This window comes from Lactuca sativa, chromosome 5, assembly GCF_002870075.4.
Source record: "Lactuca sativa cultivar Salinas chromosome 5, Lsat_Salinas_v11, whole genome shotgun sequence".
In the NCBI taxonomy this organism is placed as follows: Eukaryota; Viridiplantae; Streptophyta; class Magnoliopsida; order Asterales; family Asteraceae; genus Lactuca; species Lactuca sativa.
The window spans coordinates 42421774-42444201 of NC_056627.2; the positions used below are offsets into that span (position 1 = coordinate 42421774).

Below are 22428 nucleotides of genomic sequence, written 5' to 3' on the forward strand. Positions count from 1 at the left end.
ACTCACTAAAATAGTAAAATGAAAAAGTCATTCATTTGTTTTTTTTTCTTAATTTGGATGAAAAAAAATATTCTTTATATTTTAAAATTTTATAAAAACTAATATTTATTAAAATTCAAATATAAAAACTTCAAAAACTTATTTTAAAAAATTCTTTATATAAATTCATTAATATAACGAATAGAAGTATCATTTTCGTTTTTATGATTTTTGGAAACTTTTTGTTTTTATAAAATTAAAAAAGAAAATTATCAAATTTTTGTGTTTATGCTCATTTTATAGAGGATTAAATGTTAAAAGGTTTGGGTTTTTCAGATTTGTTTTCTTTAAAAAAAATTATGATCGATATACAAATGTTTTAATTTATTTACTCATAATATACCGAAAAAAACCTATATATAACACAAAGGATTGTAAATGAAATATTTTAAAATTAGAAAGGATTAATATAGAAAATTAAATATAGAATAAAAGACCTGAAATGTAATTTTGTTAATAATAGGTTCAGCATTGTCGAAGATTTTATTGCCACCTTTCAATGATTTTCACATCATTAATAACATCATTAATAGCAGTTTATTACTAGTGGTTTTGAACGTGTCAATGGTTTTGACCTATAATGAGGCGCCATTAACAACATCCTATCATATACCATTAGATTATCTAGATGTATTGATATAATGCATTTGGGCATCTTATCACACCATCCAATCACCATCGAATCTAGAAAGAGGATATGTAGAAATAGCGGTCAATTTTCATTAATTTGGTTTTTTATTTATAGCATCGTATTTTTATTTCTTCTTATTAGCATTCTGCGTTAAATGTATATTGATATACTGGTATAAAGATTACCAATTTCTAAAAAAAATGACCCAACACCGACGACTAAAACGACAATACCACCACCAAGCTAACAACCAACCTTGCGAAAAACAAGCTAACCCGGTGCAAAAAAGTCAACATAACGAAAACAACCGGGGACAATAAAAACCAAACTCCAAGAGGCAAAATGAAAATTCAATGAACATAACACTAAAAAAACCCCATGCATTTGGGGAAAATTGGTCAAAATACCATAGAAAAAATAATTTTACAATAAATAGTTTGTTAGCTACAACAGCAGACACGCCTCCAACACTGAAAAATCCACCTACTTAAAAACTTTAGAGGAGGAAGAAAATGAGATCAATGATGACAACAATTGAGAAAAAAATTGTCCAAAATAAACACTGCTTCCACATAGAAATTGAAGTATCCTAACCAATATAAAACTTCAAGCAAAATAACCAAAGAAATCATCACCTAACGCCTTGTTCCCGAGTTCTACTTAAGGAGAGAAATGGAAGGATACGGAGGGAAAGTGAGGGGTGTCGAAGGAAAATCGTGGTCCCGAGTTTCATTAATGGAAGGAAAGTGAGGGGAGGGGAAAGATTTTGGAGTCATATTTTCCTTCCAAATTTTCCTCCCAAATTGGGCGGATTTGGAAAAAAAGCGAGGGAAAGGAAAATTTTATGTTTTATTTTCTTTTTCCTCCTAACTCGGGAACACAAAAACTTAAAATTTTCTTTCCATTTCCTTTCATTTCCTTCGAACTCGGGAATACGGAATAATGAATATTTTCCTTCGTCTCCCTTTCTTTCCGTCAAAATTTTCCTTCTCTTTCTTTTAATGAATTTACAAAAAAAACTTGGAACAAGGCGTAAGGGGATGAACGCCAACAAAACAACGCCACACCAGAAGCAACGAAGTAGGGGTAAAAAGGTCTAACGCTCCTTAATGAACTTCCAATGTCCACAAACTCCATTCAAACGAACTAAGCATTGGCAACAAAGAGATGAATATAAAGAGTAACCAATGAGAAAGAAGGCCTTCGCAATAACCACATCTGATTCCTCTTTAAATCGACCAGATTCTGGCTCCAAACAAACAAATCACACAATTGATTACGCATACTGTGATTCTAGTTCCAGGCCTGTTTGAATCGTTTTCCAAGATCTGCTTCTAACCGGCACTTCCATATATCAAGATCAACTTCTTCCTCCGATTTCATCATCAAGATCGTCATCTTACAACAATTGAAATAAGACCTGAACGTGACAAAATCAAACAAAAAATTGCTTCCAAATCGATTAAACAAAGAAAAAAATTAAAGAACATAACCTTTCCTGGGGTTTCAAAAATCAAAACCCAATTTCAGCCAATTTTCTTTGATATGAAAGCATAGAGAGGATCTTTTGATTTTTTTGATATTCACAAATATGATGCAGTAAAATAGGGCTTAGACATGATCGTTTGAAGAGAAAATAAGGTTCAAATTAGAAGAATGAATATGGTAAGCAATTAATTCCTTCCAAACGATGAATATGGAATCAAATCAAATTAAAACAGGATATCAGTTATAGATATCACATGATATTAGTTATAGATATCACATGAGCTGGAGATGTAATCCACAGTGTTATATGAAGGCGGGGCAAAAATGGAATTTTACATTGAATGAAAATCGATGCTGCAAGTGACACGTGGCAGATTTTTTTTTTTTTTTTTATTAAGATAGGTAGATTTGTGGTGTCATTGCTTGCTGATTTAGCTATTATGTGTGGTTAAATCTTTTCTATGCATTGGAAGATTTGGTTTATTTGGTTTATTTGTAGTGTAATTGCTTGTTGATTTAGCTATTATGCGTGGTTAATTCTTTTCTATACATTTGAAGATTTGGTTACTTGATGTTTGGTAAAGGGTGCTCATGGTGCGAAGATTGGAGTTACTACATGGGATTTTGTGAAGAATTGTGCTGTTAATCAGGAGTTTTTGGTTGAGTATGCTTGGTATCCTTCAAGATGTAATCACCGTAAAGTGTTTGGGCATACTGATAAGGTATGTATGACAGTGATTAATGAAGAAAATAAGATTACAGAGGGGAATGATTCTGGGAATACTCAAAGATCTAAAGGTAAAGGAGTGATGGATAGTGAAGGATTTGTTGAAGTTGTCAAAAAAGGAGGTAATGTTGGAGCTTCTTCATCTAAGTCTTTTGGAGGTGCTGGGAATATTGGGGGTAGACAACAGCAAAACTACCAGGGCAATTATGGGAATAATTATAAAAGATCTAGTAATAGAGGAAATGGAGGTAATAAGGGGGGAGTAGGGAAAGGGCGGAATGGGAAATGGGGGAATACTAGTGTAAGCCATTGGAATTGGGATAAGAACCAAGCGTTTGAAGCTTCTACTGCAAAAGGAAAACATGATGGTGGTGAGGTTCAGGATAAGGAAAAGATTACTGTTGGATTAACATCTGAAGGGGTTAATAAAGTTAAAAATGTCAATAGATTTGAGGTCTTAGGTTCAATGGTAGATGATGTTATGAACATGAATCAGGGGGTTTCTGATGTGATTGATATTAATGCCGGTGATGGATTGCCTCCTGATATTGGGAAGGATATAAAGGGATCAGAATTGAAGATGAGTGCAAACTTGGACCAAAGGAATGCCAATAAAGATGAGAAAATTGATAAGGGGGCTGGATCAAAGGCAGATTTGGGGGATGCTGTCAAAATCATGAAAATTATCCAATGATGAATTTTGGAGCCTGGGATATAAGAGGTCTAAATAAAGTGGTTAAGCAGAAGGAGGTGCTTGAGGTTATTAAAAATAATAATTTGGATATGTGTGGTATTTTGGAATCACATGTGTCTGTTTGGAAGCTGAAGAAAATTTGTGACAAAATATTCAAGAGATGGGATTGGGTTTCTAATTGTAATTCTTATGTTGGGGGTACTAGAATTATAGTTGGATGGAATGTTAATAAGTTTGACCTTATGGTGCTTGGTCAATCTGATCAGGTCCTGCACTGTATGGTGAGACATTTGGATTCCATTGAAGAGTTTTATGTTTCATTCATTTATGCTGCTTCTAGTTATTTGGAAAGGAGGTTCCTGTGGAGCAGTCTTGTGAAACATAAAATTGTGGTGGATAATAAGGCCTGGGTGATGCTTGGTGATTTTCATGTTGCTCTTAAGCCTTCGGAATATTCTGAAAGTACTTCCAGAAGTCCGAAAGGGGTTGATGACTTTATTGAGTGTATCAATGCTATTGAGGTGGAGGATATTAAAGGTACAGGACTTCAATTTACTTGGACAAAATCTCCTTCCGGGGAACGTGGGTTACTCAAGAAACTTGATCGTATCATGGTCAATTTTAAGTTTTTGGAGAAGTTTCCGTTGGCTCATGCTATATTCAAACCGTATAGGATTTCTGATCATAGCCAAACAATCTTATCTATTCCTTGTTGTATACCTAAGCGGTCTCATTCGTTTAAATTTGTTAATTTCATTGCTGATTATGATGAATTCCTTCCTATAGTTGAGGAGGTATGGAGATTAAAGGTTGCTGGAGGATTCATCTTTAATGTTACGCAAAAGCTCAAGCTTTTAAAGAAACCCTGTTGAAGGCTTTTTTGTAATTCTTATATTTCAGGAAAGAAGTTACAATTATTAAGAGACAAATTAGATAATTTGCAAGTTGATATTGATAATAATCCACATAATTTGTCTCTAAGGCGTGAGCATGCCAAGTTGTTAATGGACTATAATATGGCTTGTGAGAATGAGGAGAAGTTTCTATCGCAAAGGGCTAAAGTTAAATGATTGAAAGAGGGTGATAGAAATACGAGTTTTTTTTCATAAAATTGTCAAGAGCCATGTAAATAAAAATCGAATTTCGGTGATTATGGATGAAGAGGGTAGATGGGTGAGTGGGAAAAATATGACTGAAAGATTTGTTGGTCATTATAAAGCTTTTCTTGGTTTGAATTGTAGTACAGGGGATCGAATTTTGGATAGTGAATTATTTGTTAATAAAATTGATCCAAGTGTTGCCATTGAAATGATAAGAGTTGTGTCGGATGATGAGATAACGAGAGCTATGTTTGAAATTGAAGATAATCGAGCTCCGGGTCCCGATGGGTTTTCATCTAAGTTCTTTAAAGCTTCTTGGAAAGTGGTGGGTCCTGATGTTTGCAGGGCTGTCAGGGAGGTGTTGTGGGTTGGGAAGATTCCGAAGTGTGTTAATGCTACCAGAATTATACTTGTCCCTAAGGTTGAGTTCCCTCGGAAAGTTACTGATTTTAGACCAATTGCTTGCTGTAATACCTTGTACAAATGCATTAGCAAGGTTATTGTCAATCGGATTCGAAATTGCTTAGGGATGATAGTTGATCTAAATCAATCGACTTTCATTCCTGGGAGATCTATTTTGGACAACATTCTTCTTGTTCAAGATTTGATGGCGAGATACAATAGGAAGGATGGCCCTCCTAAGTGTGCCCTGAAAATAGATATCCAAAAAGCTTATGACACTGTTGATTGGAAATTCCTTAAGCAAGCTTTGATTGGGTTTGGATTCCATCCAGTTATGGTCCAGTGGATAATGATGTGTGTTACTTCAACTTGGTTTACTGTGAATATTAATGGAGAGGACAATGGGTTTTTTTGAAGGGAAGAGAGGCTTGAGACAGGGTAATCCCTTATCTCCCTATCTGTTTACTCTTGTCATGGAAATATTTAATCTTTTGTTGAAAAAGAATATTGAAAATAGCCCTAATTTCAAATTCCATAGTAGATGCAAATTCCAGAAAATCACTCACTTATGTTTTGCAGATGACTTGTTGATGTTTTGTCATGGTGATAGTGGTTCTACTAGAGTGATTAAGAATTCGTTGGATTGTTTCAAGGATCTTTCTGGATTGAGTGCCAGTATGAATAAGAGCCTATTTTTTTCAGCTGTGTTGATCTTGCTGTGAGGTGTACTATTAATAGTATACTTCCTTTTGATGTTGGGAAGTTTCGGTTCAAGTACCTGGGTGTGCCGCTATCAGTTAATAAACTGTTTAGAAGGGATTGTAAAGTTTTGGTTGATAAAGTTGGAATGCGCATCCTAAGTTGGAAGCACAAGTGTTTGTCTTATGCCGTAAGACTTCAACTTATTGGTTCTGTTTTATCAACTTTGCATGTTTATTGGGCATCAGTTTTTAAGCTTCCTGTTGCCACTATTTCTGAGATTGAGAAGATTTGTAGGGGTTATTTGTGGAGTGGTGGTGATCTTGTGAAGGGTAAAGCCAAAGTTAAGTGGAAAATGGTGTGTAGTCCAAAAGAGAATGGGGGTTTAGGATTGAAAGACCTTAGAAGATGGAATGATGTGTTGTTATCCAAACATGTGTGGAATATTGTTAATAATAAGAAGTCTTTGTGGGTGAAGTGGGTCTATAAGTTTTACTTGAAAGAAAGGAATTTTTGGGATATTCAAGTTAAAAAGAATTTCTGCTGGACTTGGAAAAGGATTTTAATTGCTAGGAACATTGTTCGTCCCCATATTGTTTCTTGTATTGGATCCGGTGAGAACACTTCCTTATGGCATGACTGGTGGCACCTGATTGGGATTTTGAGTATGTTAATCTCGAGGAGTGAGTGGATTAGGGCGGGTTTCAATGATATGTCAAAAGTGAAGGATATTTTTGTGAATGGCCAATTGTGTTGGCCGACTGATTGGCTGGAAAATTACCCTGGTTTGATGGATTGGCCTTTGTTTGTTAATAATGAAGGAACTGAAGATAATATAATTTGGAGAGATAATAATGGAAAGTGTAAAAGATTTTCTTGCAAACAGGTGTGGTTGGATGTCAATTTTTTTGGGCCAAAGGTTCCTTGGTTTCACACAATTTGGTTTAGTAATAACATTCCAAGGAATGCGTTTATCCTTTGGATGGCAATTTTGGGTAAATTAAAGACTCAGGACAGACTGCTAAGCTGGGAAATTAAAGGTAATCTGTTTTGCCCTTTATGTTTGAAGATTAATGATTCCCATGATCATTTATTTTTTAAGTGTGATTTCTCTAAGCTTATTTGGGAGTATTTCTCTAATAAGGCTGACATCAGGGTGAGTTATGGTAATTGGAAGGAGTTTATTTATAAGTTTTGTGAGCAGGTGAAGGGCAAATCTATTGGGGTTTTTATAAAGAAACTGGTTTTGGCAGGTTGTGTGTCGCATAGTTGGCATGAAAGAAATATGAGATTCTTTAGAAATAATTTTAGATCCCCATTCTCTATTACTTGTTGTATTGAGAAAGAAATTCAATTGAGGTTATTGGGGTTGAAGTATGAATCAAAAGTTATTAAGAAGAAAGTGTGGAGATGTTGGGGTATAGATAGAAATAATGATGTTGATAATGGGAATAAGGATAATGAAGTCTAGAAACAGGGTGGGGCTGGTTGATTGGGTGAAAGTTAGGAAGAATGGGAATTGGTTGTGTTGGGTGATATGGCTGCATGTTTGGAGTAACAGATTGGAGTTTTCCTGTGTTACTACTAGAATTGACGGTTTATGTTACTGGTTTGGGAGTTTGCTCCTGAATTTAGTAACTTGTACCTGTGGGAATTATTATTTGGAAATGATCTTTGTTGAGAATATTCAAGTAATGATTCCTGGACATGTGATTGATGCCGTGTCTAGTATGCAACTGTTTGCGAATCTTGACTGGTTCTTTTGGTGGATTATTCCCTTTTGGTTTAGTGTGTTGTACAGGTTTCTGTTGCTGACTGTGCAGACCTGGGAAGGGTGGTCGATTCGTGTGGAGAGTATGATGGATTATGGGAGGAGGAGCAAGTTTTGGACCGTGTTGCTGAGTAGTAAAAGATGGATGTCTGATTGCTGGAAGCATTGGAATAGCAGCTGGAGTGTGATTTTATGGTTGCTCTTTATTCATAGGGATGGAGAGTTGTGTAGTTATAATTTTGTTAAATTTGGTGTTTTTGGTAGTTTAATTGTTTTGTATTGGTTGTTGGGTTGGGTCCTAGGATTAGTCTATTGGACAGTGGGTTTTTTTAAGGGCCTTTCCCCTTGCATTAACTTTTTTGGTATGATGTGGGTTTGGTGGTGCAAGGGGTTGAAGTTACCTTTTTTTCTCACATCAAATAAGTCTTTGGACTAATTTTAGGACTTGTAAGGGTTTTGGGGGTAAAGTTGGGAGTTTTATGAGGATTAAGAAATGGTTTGGTAGTTGGTTATGGATTGGTTGGTCTCGTTAGGGTGTGTTTGTATTTTTGTTTTTTTGATGTATTCTTTTATTTTTTATTAATAAAGTTTGCTGAGCTTTGGCTCTTTAAAAAAAAAAGGTGCTCATGGTGCAGTTTGGATAAGATAGTAATAAAATTGTGAACTGTGATAATGGGACGGGTTACTTGCTAGAACTAACTGTAACCAAACCGAATTGCTAAAAAAACTGAACCGAACCGAACCGGATAAAGACGGGTAACCACGGTTCGGTTCACGAGTATCCATTAAATATAAAAAATAGAAATCAATCAAAACTACAAATTGCATTTCAACAAAAAAAAATCTGAAAATAAAAAACTAACAAAAATCAGAAAAAAAAAATCAATGCTTGCTAATACACACATACATTTAGATTTACTCATGAAAAATGTATTACATTTAAACTACAATAATTTTTTTATATTCAATATACAATCAAATCTATGTACGATTTAATGATTGAGAAACTGCTTCAATTCAAAGGAATCAATTTGGGTATTATCGATGTAAATATAAACACTATATATATATATATATATATATATATATATATATATATATATATATATATATATATATATATATATATATATATATATAGTGGCGGATCCAAAATGAAAACCCAAGGGTTGCACAAATTCTTTAGGGGTTGCACTACTATTAAAAATTTTGTTACCGAAGGAAGTTTCCGTCACAAAATCGTCACCAAACCAATGAATTTACACTAAATTTATAATTATTAGACTTTGTGATTGATTAATGAAGGATTTCCAACGGATTTAAAAAAAAACACGAAATTTACATTTGACGGGAAAAATTGGAGGGGTATCCCGGGCTACATAGTAGCTCTGCCCCTGTATATATATATATATATATATATATATATATATATATATATATATATATATATATATATATATATATATATATATATATATATATATGTGACGGTTCGGTTCGGGTATCCGCGGATACCTAAATATCCAAACCAAAACCGACCCATAGGTACCCGTTTTTTTCGGTTTCAGGTTGACCGGATCGGCTCGATTTTTCGGTTTTTCGGTTTTTTGCACACCCCTAATGTTTGGTGACGATGTAGTGTAAAGTGAATTTCATATTCAAATTCCAAAAGGAGTTTGGTTGAATAATAGTAAATTGGTTCGTTAAATAAAGTTTTTTTTTTGTTGAATAAAGAGTTTGGAAAGGGTGTTAGATACATTGTACAACATATTTTGGTTCAAAGTGATTCACCATCCTTATTAAGCATGCTTATGGTCTCCACCAAGTTGGATCACATAGATGCTTATGGTCTCCACCAAGTTGGAAAACATAGATGATGTGGGGATGTTTGTTAGTATTCAATTCTTATTATGTTAAATATAATCAAATTACATTTTGTGAACTATTTTTTTATTTATTACCTAAATCTTTATGTGTCTCAAGTAGGTCTTTAAATACATCATACCAGCAACACCTGTCATTTTGTTGTTTTTATTAAATTGTAAACATCATACCAACAATACCTGTCATTTTGTTGCTTTTTTTAAATGGTAAACATCATCAACTTCGATCATGTTTGTGCATAAATGTTATTTGTTTTTTGAATGTCTGAGAAGTTGTCACAATTTGTATTTTTTTTTCGTGTTTTTGCTAAGTGTATGTTTGAAAAGAAAAAAAAACGTAATGGTACATCTACCCTTACTAATAAAACAATAGTTTCAATAGTACACATGTCATCTTCCCAGCCTTCCACATCAACATATGTCACTTGTCATCCTATGTGACATTTCCTACAAAATCGGTTTGCATTTGATAAACCACTAAATTTAAAATTGAATTGATACCTATTTCAAAATCTTTTTAAATTGTAAACTATACAATTATCCCTTCAATTCAGGAAAAAGATATCAATAACTTATTTTGAATTTGAAATTGGTATAATATTAGCCAATAAGTCAGAATTTATTTTTATCTTCTCAAAAAATTAATACTGATATCCTATTTGATTCCTTCCTTTCTTCGAGGTACCAGACTCCAAAATTGCTATCGCTTTCTACATCTGTGAGGTATCAGGTATGAGGTTCAATACAGATTCGTATAGGTTGAATTGATTAATTCTCCATCAGGTAATGTATTAATGTTTTAGTTAATCATTTATATATATATATATATATATATATATATATATATATATATATATATATATATATATATATATATAAGTGTAATATAATCGTTTCTGGAAAATATAAACTCTTCATCTTATAAATGTATCAAGAAGTTCACACCATGTACATATTCCGATTCGTTCAGCGTACTGCTGCACTGAATACAAAAAAAAAAAACAAAAATCGAGCATGGTAGTAGTACTTTGAGATTTAAAGTTTTAAAAACATGATTAATGGAAACCAGTATATACAACACGGTTTAAGGAAACACGTTGCTAAGAATTGATCAGCTGGAATGTAGATAGTTATTACATGAAACCAAGAACAATATTATTTGTGCACAATTGGTCTAATCATAAACTTGAAATTTGTGGCTTATGGCTGCTGCTTAATGGTTTGAAAGTAAAAGTGAAGAAGAAACTATAATAGAAATTAGGCTAAATATTGAATGAGATATGTTAAAACCATGTAACATCTCCGTTTTATAATTTAACTCCATGTAGCCTCCTTCCCTTTAATAACGTTTATTTGGGTCTAAATACAACATTTTATAGCACCCTACTTTCCAGAAAAATATCATTTTATAGCATTGTGACATCCCCAAAATCACGGCCAGAAAAGACCGATTTTGTTTATGCTTTATAAAAATCAGAGTACTTCTTTTCATAAAAATGTTGCGGAATTTGTTCCCAGAAAAACACGATAAATACATTATTAAAACATTTTCGAAGAAACGTATTTATTTCATTTTAAAACGTTTGGGATGTCATTGTTAATACAGAAACATAAGCATAAACAGAACTTACAATTATTTACACTAGTGTTCTACATCTCTTTAAATCTCTCAGTGTAATGTCACTTCATATCGTCACCTGTGATGTAAATAAACTGAGTGGGTCAGGTTGGGAAACCTGGTGAGTACATAGGGTTTTCAACCCACAATAATATAGTTATTATGTTTAAACAATCAAACAATCAACCCAATTACCCATCCCCATTATCTTCTTTTAGTCTTCCCTAAGGATATTATCTCAAGGGTCATCTCCTATATCATATTTACTTCTCATCTCCTTACATCGTATTTCCTTATTTGAGTGTTCCTACGAACTTTACCTAAGGATCATCGCCCACATTGCATAGACAATACTAATCCGGGGATTACTCCCTCAATATGTGTCTAGCAAGAGTTAGGGTATCATCGCATGATTACGCAGCCACAACATCACCTGGACTTGTAAATCATGATAAGGGTTAGTCTATCATCGCACGAATACGTAGCCACAACATCGCCTGGACTCGTACTTCATAATAAGGGTTAGACTATCATCGCATGAATACGTAGTTACAACATCGCCTGGACTCGTAATTCATCACCTACAGGTTACTAGCCTGCTGGTGTTTCCACGGGGTTGTCTATAATAGTCCGTTGTCGCCATCTATAGTCTAGTAGATGACTACATCTCCAAATTGTCGGACAAGGTTGTAGTATCCTACATCACCGATTCATAATCACCTATCTATCCTCACCTAATTATCATCATCCTCCTATCATCACCTATCTCTCATTATTTTATTTCATCACTCACCAACTATTTCATCTACCCATGTTTTATCCCAACATATTTGTAGATATAAAATAAATATACAGTTTAAATCATTTAAAACATGTATAAATCATTCATCCAGCATAGACAACAAGTATTCAGACAATATGCACACATAGCACGTAAATTTATAATAAAATACTTCATATCTATGTGTAAGATGAAAGTAACTATGCACTCACTTGAAAGGTGGTGAGTCGGCACTCGGACAACACTTCGTTACTCTTAAAACAATTATCCCTTGACGAAACCTAGTATCATTACCACTAGAGTTTAGTCTAACGCTTGACGAGACTAATTTAATAGTCTAGCTATTATTACTATTATATAAGCGTTAAATAACACTCAATATAACTCATAATAATAGCCTAAATAATTATTTTAAGGTCCTAACAATGTTACTATAATTAAATAAAATCTATATTAAATATACTATAGGCGTAGCTCACTTACAGCGGGTTTTAATTAAAAACCGGGCTTCGCTGGAGCAGCGTTTCCGAGCCGAAAGCTTTTCTTCTCGGAGCCGTCGGGCGCTCCGGGGCTTTCTTCTCGTGATAGGGAGGTTCCCTAGACTTGGGAGGGGTTTAGGGAGGTTAGAGAGAAGTTAGAGAGAGAAAGAAAGGCTTATGGTCTGAAGAAAATATGAGGAGTTCACTCTTGTATTTATAGGAAGTGTATAGTAAAGTAGTCTCCAAGCTTCGTCCGTAACTTTTGCATACGAGCTCCGTTTTTGTCTGTCTTTTTACTGTTGAGTTCCTATTAATGAGATCTTCAACTTTTATTTAGACCTCGTTGGCTAATTCTCATTCTATCTCGGATTTACAAAACTGTATCGAATTCGCCGCGCTCGAAAAGTAGGGACTAAGCTTCGTCCATAACTTTCGCATACGAGCTCTATTATCGACGTTCTTTATATCCACGCGTTGGTATTTACGAGTACTACAACTTTCATTTAGATCCCATCGGCTAAAAATCGACCGATCTAAAATTCAGATTTCGGGCTGTGCACTGCTATGCTAAATCTTAGAAAAATCATAACTTCCTCATACGAAGTCAGATTTGGGCGTTCTTTTTATCGATGTTCTTAGTTTAACATATTCTACGACTTTCGTTTAGATCGCTAAGGCTAAATCTCGCTCTATCGTAAATTCACTATTTACGCTTCCCGGTATCGTGCCGGTTCCGTCGCGAAACTTCAACGGGTCATAACTTCTTCGTTATAACTCGGTTTTCGGCGTTCTTTATATGTACGAAAACCTTGTAACATACTCTACAACTTGATTAAGATTATTTATTCTAAATAATCTTTTGTCGAAAAGTCGTTTTCGACCCCTATTGCCTCTAATTTGACTAGCCCAGATTTGCGGGCGTTACAGCATCTTACTAGAAAAAGCATAAAACCGTTAATAGAGATCGCATGTTACATTTAAATAAGTTTCTGTTAAGCTTATTCTAAAAGTTCAATCAAATTTTATGCAATTGCAACATTGTACTTTCATTACACCAACTTTTAAAAGATTTACCCACTACACCAATTACAAAATTCTATTTATGTCAACAAGTAATTCGAATATGGGTTTGGAATGGTTATTGTTCAAAACTGTTAATAACATTCTAATTTTGAGTTACATGTGGGGTGTTTGTTTGTGATCGCTATTTCTTTGTTTGTGACTGTTGTTTGTTGTTTCTGTATGAGCAAGGGCAGATGGTCATTTTTTGTTAACTTTAAACTTTTGGTATTTCAATATTACTGTACTTGCCATAATGATGAAGCATAAAAAGTTGTTAGTGAAATAATATTGGTCATTTACTTAATACATGTTAGTTTGTGAATGAGCAGAGGCATATTGGTCATTTATACAGTTTGTGTGTGTGTTTTCCAAATTTACAAAAATGGTCTCCGTTTTAATTATTTACCATAATAGTCCCTGTTTTTACAGTTTTACACATTTGTTCCACGTTTGACATATTTACGTTAAGGGTCCTTGATTTTACATTTTTACATGTTTGGTCCCTTTTTGTCATTTTTAAAAGAATGGTTTGTGTCTGTTTTTTACAGATTTACAACAATGGTTCCTTTTTTTACTTGTTTACTAGATTGGTCCCTGATTTGGCAGTTTTACACATTTGGTCCATATTGTAAATAATTACATAAATGGTCCCTCTTATTGGCAGAAAAATAACATATTTGGTCCATTTTTGTCGTATTTACAATAATGGTCATGTTTAATTCATAAATTCAAAACTATGGAACGTATTTTACTAAAATACTATCCATTTCTATTTCGTGAGTATATATAGTCAACAAAATTAGCCTAATTTTTAGCATTTTCGAACTTCAAGAATTTGAAATTATTTTTTGCTGAAATTTTTTAAAGTACTTGATGCTTTCTTGAAGCAACCGGTCTTTAAGATACCGTGTTCGGAGAAATTGCAAGCTATCATCTTTAAAGAGATTGGTCCTACATATTTAACAGGTAATGTTTGATCTCGTAAACACTTTTATGTTCATAATTTCAAGAAAAAAAAGGGAAAATTACTGTGAACTGGGTTGAATCTTACATTCGTCGAAGCCATAAAACTTTCAATTTCAAATTCTTCGTCCTCAATTCCAACTGACGCCAATTGTTTTCTCTGTGTTCTTAATTTTATGTGTACAAAATAGAATCCAATCATTCCAAGATGTTGATCTTTAATCAAAGAATATTGAGATTGATTGTAGTTTAAGAATGTTTATCGATCGTTTGTATCTAAGGGTGGCAACTTTCGACCCAACCCGTAACCCGACACAAAAATAAGTGGGTTAGGGTTGAAATTTCTGATCCGCCAACCCACCAACCCGCCAACCCGACAACCCGTTTCTTTAATGGGTTGGGTTGGGTTGGGTTACACGTTTGAGTTCGCGGGTCAACCCGCCAACCCGCCTAATATATTTAATTATTTATTTATTTTAATTTTTAACAATCTAAGATGATATTATACTATTATTTTCTATTTATCATATCCTTAAAACTTTTCATGAATGTTTTGATTTTTGCAGTTTTATTTGGATGTTTATTACTTTATGTTTAATGTTTATGACTTTTAGACTTCATTTTATTTGGATTTTTCAATTTCATCTTAAAATGCGTTATACGGGTTGGGTTCGACCCACTGATACGTGAACTCGACAACCCATATACTTATACGGGTTATGTGGGTTGGGTTGGGTTGATGTTTCTAACCCTTCAACCCGTGACCCGCCAACCTGCCAACCCATATATTATATGAGTTGGGTTGAGTTTTTGAATTCTAACCCGCCAACCCGCCAACCCGTGACCCGCCAACCCAAACCCAACCCAATTGTCAGGCCTATTTGTATCCGGTGGTACAGAACAAAGAAATTGCCGATAGGGTTATGATGTATAAGATTGTGCAATGATTTGGGGGTATAGGATACGACTTCTAATTTTGAAAAATTCAATTAATAAATAAATATGAATGTTTTCTTTTATTATTTAATTTTTAATTTTATTTTTTATAAATATATAAAATGACTAAGCATTATAATGTCAATATTTGTTAATAAATTTTGTGTAATTGATTGAAGATGATCACTAGTTCTGGTGGTTTATCTTTATATTAAGATTTAATTTAATATTTAATTATATGCTATCATCATTTTTTTTTAATTTTTTTAGGCATGAATAATATCCTATATATATTATAAAAATAAGTTCACATATTTATTTTAAATCATTCACTATAAACTCATATAACAATCATACAACACTCTTAAATCTTAATTAACTTATTTTCTTATACAGACTTATAAACTAACGTGGATTCTATTTATGCTAACAAGCAGCGAAAAAATGAAATTATATTTAGATAACCGGAAAGTAAAAAATAAAACTATCGTATTAAAGAGTCAAAGTTCATCTAATTAATTCACAAATAAAAAATGTCTAATATATCTTGAAAAATAATTTATATATTTATTTGAATCAATAATTATAATTTTACATAAATAAAAAAACCTAAATATTCTAATTATTATTTTATTTAAAACAATTAATTAAAAATTATGAGTTATTATTATAAAAAAATTAATTATAAATATCAACCATGGTTTCCATGTGCTATAACCTAGTAAATAAGTATTTATCTAAATAGTTGTCTCATTTTCTCCTAAAAGCTATTTAAACTAACATTTGTATTACAATTTTTTTTATAAAATAATTTCTTTACCTTGTATTTACAACAATTTTTTCTTTATTTTGATTTTTTTTTTGGTTAAGAGCTAAAATTAAAAGGTTCTAAACATTTTGAAAAACTTATTTTTAAGCATGACTAAAACGTTTTTTTTTTTATAAATAGGCAAAGCTTTTACGTATTGTTATATATGCTCTCTAATAAATGAAAGTTGTTTTTGGCAAATGTCACACTGTTATTCAATTTGCCAAATATTATTTTTTGGTTATTTTGAATTAATTTCTTTTCCATATTTCATTTCATATGTTTTTCTATTTTAATAAATTATATATAATACTTTAATATAATAACTACGATAAATGTAGTAATAAGTGAATATCAATTTCATAATGGATTTACCTTTTTATTTCAAAATTCACAAATTAAAGTTCTTTAGTTTATTTATTTAAATTTAAAAGATAAAAAAATCAATTATAATAATTCATTATTTTTCATATTTATTTATAAATCCAAAGGTCTTAAATAGTTAGACTTTTATATTTAATTTTTTTAATTAACTCATGTAATACATGAGTCTTGTACCTAGTTAAGAAATAAAATATTGAAAACTTTAACACTCGAATTCATGCGGGGCTACCTAGCTACCATGGAAGACAAACTTTAACTGACGCCAATTGTTTTCGCTGACTTTCATTATCAGAGTATCTTCGAGGGGTGAAAGGAAATACCATACGAAATAGATCCCAAAGGAATTTTCTACTTTATTTGACTGACGGGGCCAACAAAAAACTAATTATAACAAAAAAAAAGTTTGATTCAGAGGGAAAAGAAGAGGCACAAATTGGAACAAAAATATCATTTGGTTCGTCGATCCTCAAAAAAAAAAAAATAGAGATCCTATCCCAATTTTTATTTTGCTAGGAAACCTACTTTTTTATGATTATGGGGTTTATTAGAATATGAAATTCAACCCTGGAAATACATGATCCCCATTTTTTTTTTTATTTAAGGCTCTTTTTGCCTTCAGTAAAACCGGGCAAAACATTGACTAAGGGGCTGTTTGATATGCGTCTAACCGAGTCGGGTCATACGTTTTTTGCTGACTCGGTCAGCTAAATCTGTTTGGTAAATCAATTTTGGCCATCTGACTCGGAAAGAAAGCTCTGGCTCGGTAAGAAGAAATCCAACGATTGACTGAGAAAGGAGGAAGCGTTACCAATTGTGCCCTTCCCTATGTTCTTCTTTCACGCCTCTGCGCCTCTTCCCACCACTGATCGACTCCTTCTCCTCTTCTTATCAGGTACGTCTTCTTCTCTTCCATTGTCTCCATTCTTCTCGTTCATGAAAATCATTTTTTAAATTGATTCATGAAACCATCTCGTTACCAATTGTGCTTTTCTTGTTGCGTCTTTTTTTTGTTCTCTAAAAACAAATGAACTTGTTTAATTTTAAGATATTGGAATGTGACATCCCCATTTTCACGGCCAGAAAAGACCGATTTTGTTTATGCTTTGTAAAAATCAGAGTACTTCTTTTCATAAAATGTTGCGGAATTTGTTCCCAGAAAAACATGATAAATACGTTATTAAAACATTTTCGAAGGAACGTATTTTATTCATTTCAAAACGTTTGGGATGTCATCCTCAATACAGAAACATAAGCATAAACAGAACTTACATATATTTACACCAGTGATCTACATCTCTTTAATCTCTCAGTGTAATGTGACTTCATAACAACACCTGTTGCAACAACCCGGAATTCAGGTATAACCATTTAGCCCTTCATCTTTTCATATATGGCATGTTGGCCCTTTTGTGTTGGGGCGAGTACGCTACGCGTACTCGCGTGCTTAAATTGAACGCGTTGTCACCCGGGTACGCTGGGCGTAACCGGTCTAGACCCAAAACCCTAATTTTGAGTTGTTGGCTATAAAAGGAATGAGATGGCTTGGTTCCTCAGCCACCATCCTTCAGAAAGAAACCCTAAGAGAGTTGTTCCTTCGTTCATAGCTTGTTTGTGAGTGTTCTAAGCTTTGAGGTGTCATTTCAAGGTAGCAAAAGGAAAGAGGAGTCCATTGTGGAGGCTAGAAGTTGGTATGCAAGTGTAGATCCATGAAAAACAAAGGTTGGAGCTTCTTCCTAAGGTAAAAAGTTCAGATCTTGCCTTGTAGTTCTTATGGTATGCTTCATGGACCAATTTCTAGGGTTTTGGTCCCAAAGATGGAGACTTTATGAGCAAGTAGTCTCCATTGGCTTAGATCTACCATATTCCAGGTCCATTTGAGTTGTAGGTTCATAAAAATGTGATCTTGGACGTATATATTTAGCCATGCATGAGATCTAGATCTTTGGAGTTGAAAAGGAAGGTATTAGAGAGTGTAGGAGCCTTTACAGCCATGCCAAGGCTTAAAGGTTCCGACTTTATGGATTAGGAGGCTTAATGAGAGCCAGATCTAGAAGTTGAAAGAGTGTCTTAACCATTTAAGACAAAAAAATATGGTATGGCTGAATCTGGGATTTACGCTGGGCGTAACTCCCAGTACGCGCAGCGTAAGGGGATGCGACCCCCGATTGTGACTCATCGATGTACGTCCCGCGTACAGAATCTGGTACGCCCCGCGTACTGTGGTCAGTTGACTTTCGTTGACTTTTAGGGTTTGGTCAACATGAGTCAAGGAAGGGTAAAATGCTCTTTTACCCCTCTGTGGGATAATGATAAGGGTGTAGCCTAGTCTTGAAAGTCTATATTAATTAGAATGATATTTCGTTATGATTAGGCGGGGTTGGGTCTTCGTTTCGAGATTCGGAGATAGCGAGCATGTGAGATTCTAGACTTCCTGCGAGGTGAGTCTTCTCACTATACTGTACCTGGAAAGGTACCTATGTGTGACCGGAAGGTCGGGTATGTTATGAGTTGTATGCATTGTATGTGATTAAGTTAGCCGTTTATATGTGCTATGTATGCTATGCTTGATGTGGGCCGGAAGGCATTATGTTATGGGCCGGAAGGCTTTATGTTATGGGCCGGAAGGCATTATGTCATGGACCGGAAGGCATTATGATGTGGACCGGAAGGTCGACGCGGGTAAGACCAGAAGGTTTACCGGGTTGGGACGGAAGTCCCCTGAGACACATGGACCGGAAGGTCATGGCCTGGAAAGGCGTATGTGTGTAAGTAGTATTTTGGGGAACTCAGTAAGCAATTATGCTTACAGTTGTTGTGTTATGTGTTTCAGGTACTAGCGAGGACCGTGGGAAGGCGCCGGCGTGATCTGTACACACTGATGGAGGAATTATGATCTTGGGATTTATATGATTTGTATTATGATATGATACATTGGATCTTTATGAATTGTTTTGGATGAAAACATGTTTTTAAGAAATGAAAATTTTGTTTTGAAAATTTACGTTGTTACACCTGTGACATAAATAAGCTGGAGTGGGTCAGGTTGGGAAACCTGGTGAGTACATAGGGTTTTCAACCCACAATAACATAATTATTATGTTTAAACAATCAAACAATTAAACCCCATTACCCATCCCCATTATATTCTTTATTCTTAAGGATCTACCCTAAGAATAAGCTATTTCTCGTTCATTCATTCCTAAGGATTATCCTAAGGAATAGGTACGAATTCCATCGTTGTCAATGACACGTCTGTCAAGCATAGCTGCTAGTTATGTCACTTAGGCGCAACTGCCAAAATTGTGACATTCTCTACGAGGCGCATCTGCCGGTATAGTCCTTTAGGCGCAACTGCCAGGTTTATCTCGTTTATTGACAATATCATTTCCGAGTACAAGGAAAGAAAACCCTAATTTTTAGGGGCGACTCGGCAAGTCCGAGCGGGATCCGGGTCGAGGTGTAAATGACCAACTCGGCGAGTCGGCCAAGTGGACTCGGCGAGTCTGGTCTGTGCGAGGAAAACCCTAAATTCGGGACTTGGGGTCTATTTAAACGTCTCATTCTCTCCCCTAGGGTTCCTTTACTGCCTCTCTCACCCAGAATACGAACCCTAAGTCTCCATTGTTGTGCATTCAAGTTTCCAAGCCATTTTGGAGTGATTTGAAGGAAGAAGAAGAAGGGGGAAACATTGAAGCTTCAAGGATTGGCCTTGGATCTGAAGTTTGGGGAAACTTTCTGAGTTATTGAAGGTATTAAGTCGTTTCCCTCCTTTAGATCTATTTTGGTTGTGAGTTTTGGGGGCTTTTTAGCCATGATTAGCTACCCTTTTGAGTTAGAAGCCAGATCTGAAGTTGCTACTTCGGATCTAAGCCTATTATGGTCTTGAGAAGCATAAAGTTTCAGCCCTTGAGTTGATTATGGAGCCTCTTTTCCTTAAACCCTAGTTTATGGTGTATTTTGCCTAGATCTCCTTCTCTACACGTAAAGTTTGCAACTTTACGTGAGGAATAGGCTTGGGAAGGGTAGATCTACAGTTTGGAGTCCATGCATGACTCAAAAGTCCTCTGCATGTATGGAGATCTGAATGGACTCGGCGAGTAGCATGAAGATTTGGAGGAACTCGACGAGTGGGATGAACAGCTCGTCGAGTCAGATGAAGTTGGGCAGGAACTCGGCGAGTTGGATGAACAACTCGGCGAGTCTGTTGAAGGTTGTCTTGGACTCGGCGAGTATGTTCTTGGACTCGGCGAGTCAGGTCGCGAAACCCCAAACCCTTCGAGTTGAGACTCGAATCAGTGAGTCGAGTGGAGACTCGGTGAGTTGGACAGGACAAGACTCAAAAATCGGTAGACTCAGCGAGTCATGGACTGACTCGGCGAGTCGAGACGCGAATGGAAGGACCCTGAACATATGAACTCGGCGAGTCAGTAGGGTGACTCGGCGAGTAGGGTTGACCTGGAAGGTTGACTTGGACCAGGACTTTGACTTTGACCAGAGTTGACTTGGTTGTCTTCCGGGGGTCAGTTAGACTCAGTGTTACATTGTTATTGGTAGCTCGGGGAGCGGGTGGAGCAGGAGTTCAGAGAGTTTTCGGGAAGCGGCTAGTGGGATCATCAGGAAGTTCAGCCAGTGCAGGTGAGTTTCCCTTTGTATGAATGGGTTTACGGCCACAATGCCGGCCCATGTAGTTATGAGTAGAAGACCCGGGGGTTAGCCCTAGGCACAATATGCTAGTATGATATTCGGGACGAGGTCCAATGATAGAGGGCGGGTGCCCAAGGAATGGTTTATGTGTGTAACGACCCAAATTTTTTTTTTTTTTTTTTTTTTGATAATACTTTAGAAAAACATTGATAAATAAAACATTGTCTGAATAAGAAGAAACATTGTTTGTTCACTCCATAACACATTGCAACCATGTTCTCAAAAGCCAAACCGTACATCCCATCAAAATATCAGAGTACAATCCCAGTAAATCTCATAAATGCGGAAACCGAAGAGTGTGTGTATGACGTGCCGCTACCGCGTCGGCTCCTTCCCCTTCGATGCAGAGGTACCTGAAAACAAAACTGAAAACGTAAGCACAAAGCTTAGTGAGTTCCCCCAACGTACCGCATACCATACCAACACATAACATATATACTGCCAGGCTATTCTGGGGTGCCTGACTACCCGGTACGGCCATTCTGGGGTGCCGACCTACCCATACGGCCATTCTGGGGTGCCGTCTTACCCGTGTCAAGCCATTCTGGGGTGCTGACTACCCATGTCAAGCCATTCTGGGGTGCTGACTACCCGTCGGTCCTAACAACCGACCACAGGGACTGGTCCCCTCATACTACCTCTATCGCATATAACATAACAAGCCAGCATGCAAACATAAAATCATATACTGTCAGACGTATCTGGGGTGTCTGACTACCCTTCGGTCCTAACAACCGAACTCGACTACTATCACATACAGCATATCATGCTAGCATATAACATGTCAGGTACTAGCGAACTTAGATGATATCACAAAGACAATCATCTATCATACAACTCCTACTGGTGGGTCGGCATTGTGGCCTTAGACCCACCGCTACTGGAAGGTAACTCACCTCGAAGTAGCTGCTGAACTGATCGGGAACTAACTGACTGCTGCTGCTCCGGGAGTCCTCCGGCTGCAATTTCCACGACATACTCAATCAAACACTGCTAACTGTCCTTTAGGTAAAATGACCATTTTACCCCTGGATTAACTCTAAGCCAAAGCTGGAGTCAACTTTCAGTTGACCCGACTCGCCGAGTGGATCACCACTCGCCGAGTCCCTAGCAAACCAATGTCCTGGGTCCCTGGTTCTACTCGTCGAGTCGGGCTATGACTCGACGAGTTCACCTTCTAACTGCCATTCAACACCTTCATCCTACTCGCCGAGTTGTATGAACAACTCGTCGAGTTCATCTTCATCCGATGAACACTT

The 22428-nt window shown here is 35.6% G+C and overlaps 1 protein-coding gene and 1 long non-coding RNA gene across 2 annotated transcripts; one reads left to right on the forward strand and one right to left on the reverse strand.

The window, feature by feature from the left end:
* Positions 1–1074: 1074 nt before the first annotated feature.
* On the reverse strand, positions 1075–2958 carry LOC122197989 (uncharacterized). Its single transcript, XR_006191785.2, has 2 exons — positions 2164–2958; positions 1075–2090 (listed from the first exon to the last, which is right to left on the reverse strand). It is a non-coding gene; the product is annotated as an uncharacterized LOC122197989 (long non-coding RNA).
* Positions 2959–4731: 1773 nt separating this feature from the next.
* Positions 4732–7251, forward strand: LOC111892360 (uncharacterized). Its single transcript, XM_023888414.2, has 2 exons — positions 4732–5486; positions 5784–7251. Exons 1-2 carry the CDS (start codon positions 4732–4734, stop codon positions 7249–7251), a joined length of 2223 nt encoding a protein of 740 aa, XP_023744182.2.
* Positions 7252–22428: the final 15177 nt, after the last annotated feature.

Bases quoted from the DNA above. Each gene is read 5' to 3' on its own strand.
- LOC111892360 (XM_023888414.2), top strand. From the start codon at position 4,732: ATGGATGAAGAGGGTAGATGGGTGAGTGGGAAAAATATGACTGAAAGA. The intron at 5,487-5,783 runs GTTTTTTTGAAG...TATTTTTTTCAG, and splicing joins ATTAATGGAGAGGACAATGG to CTGTGTTGATCTTGCTGTGA.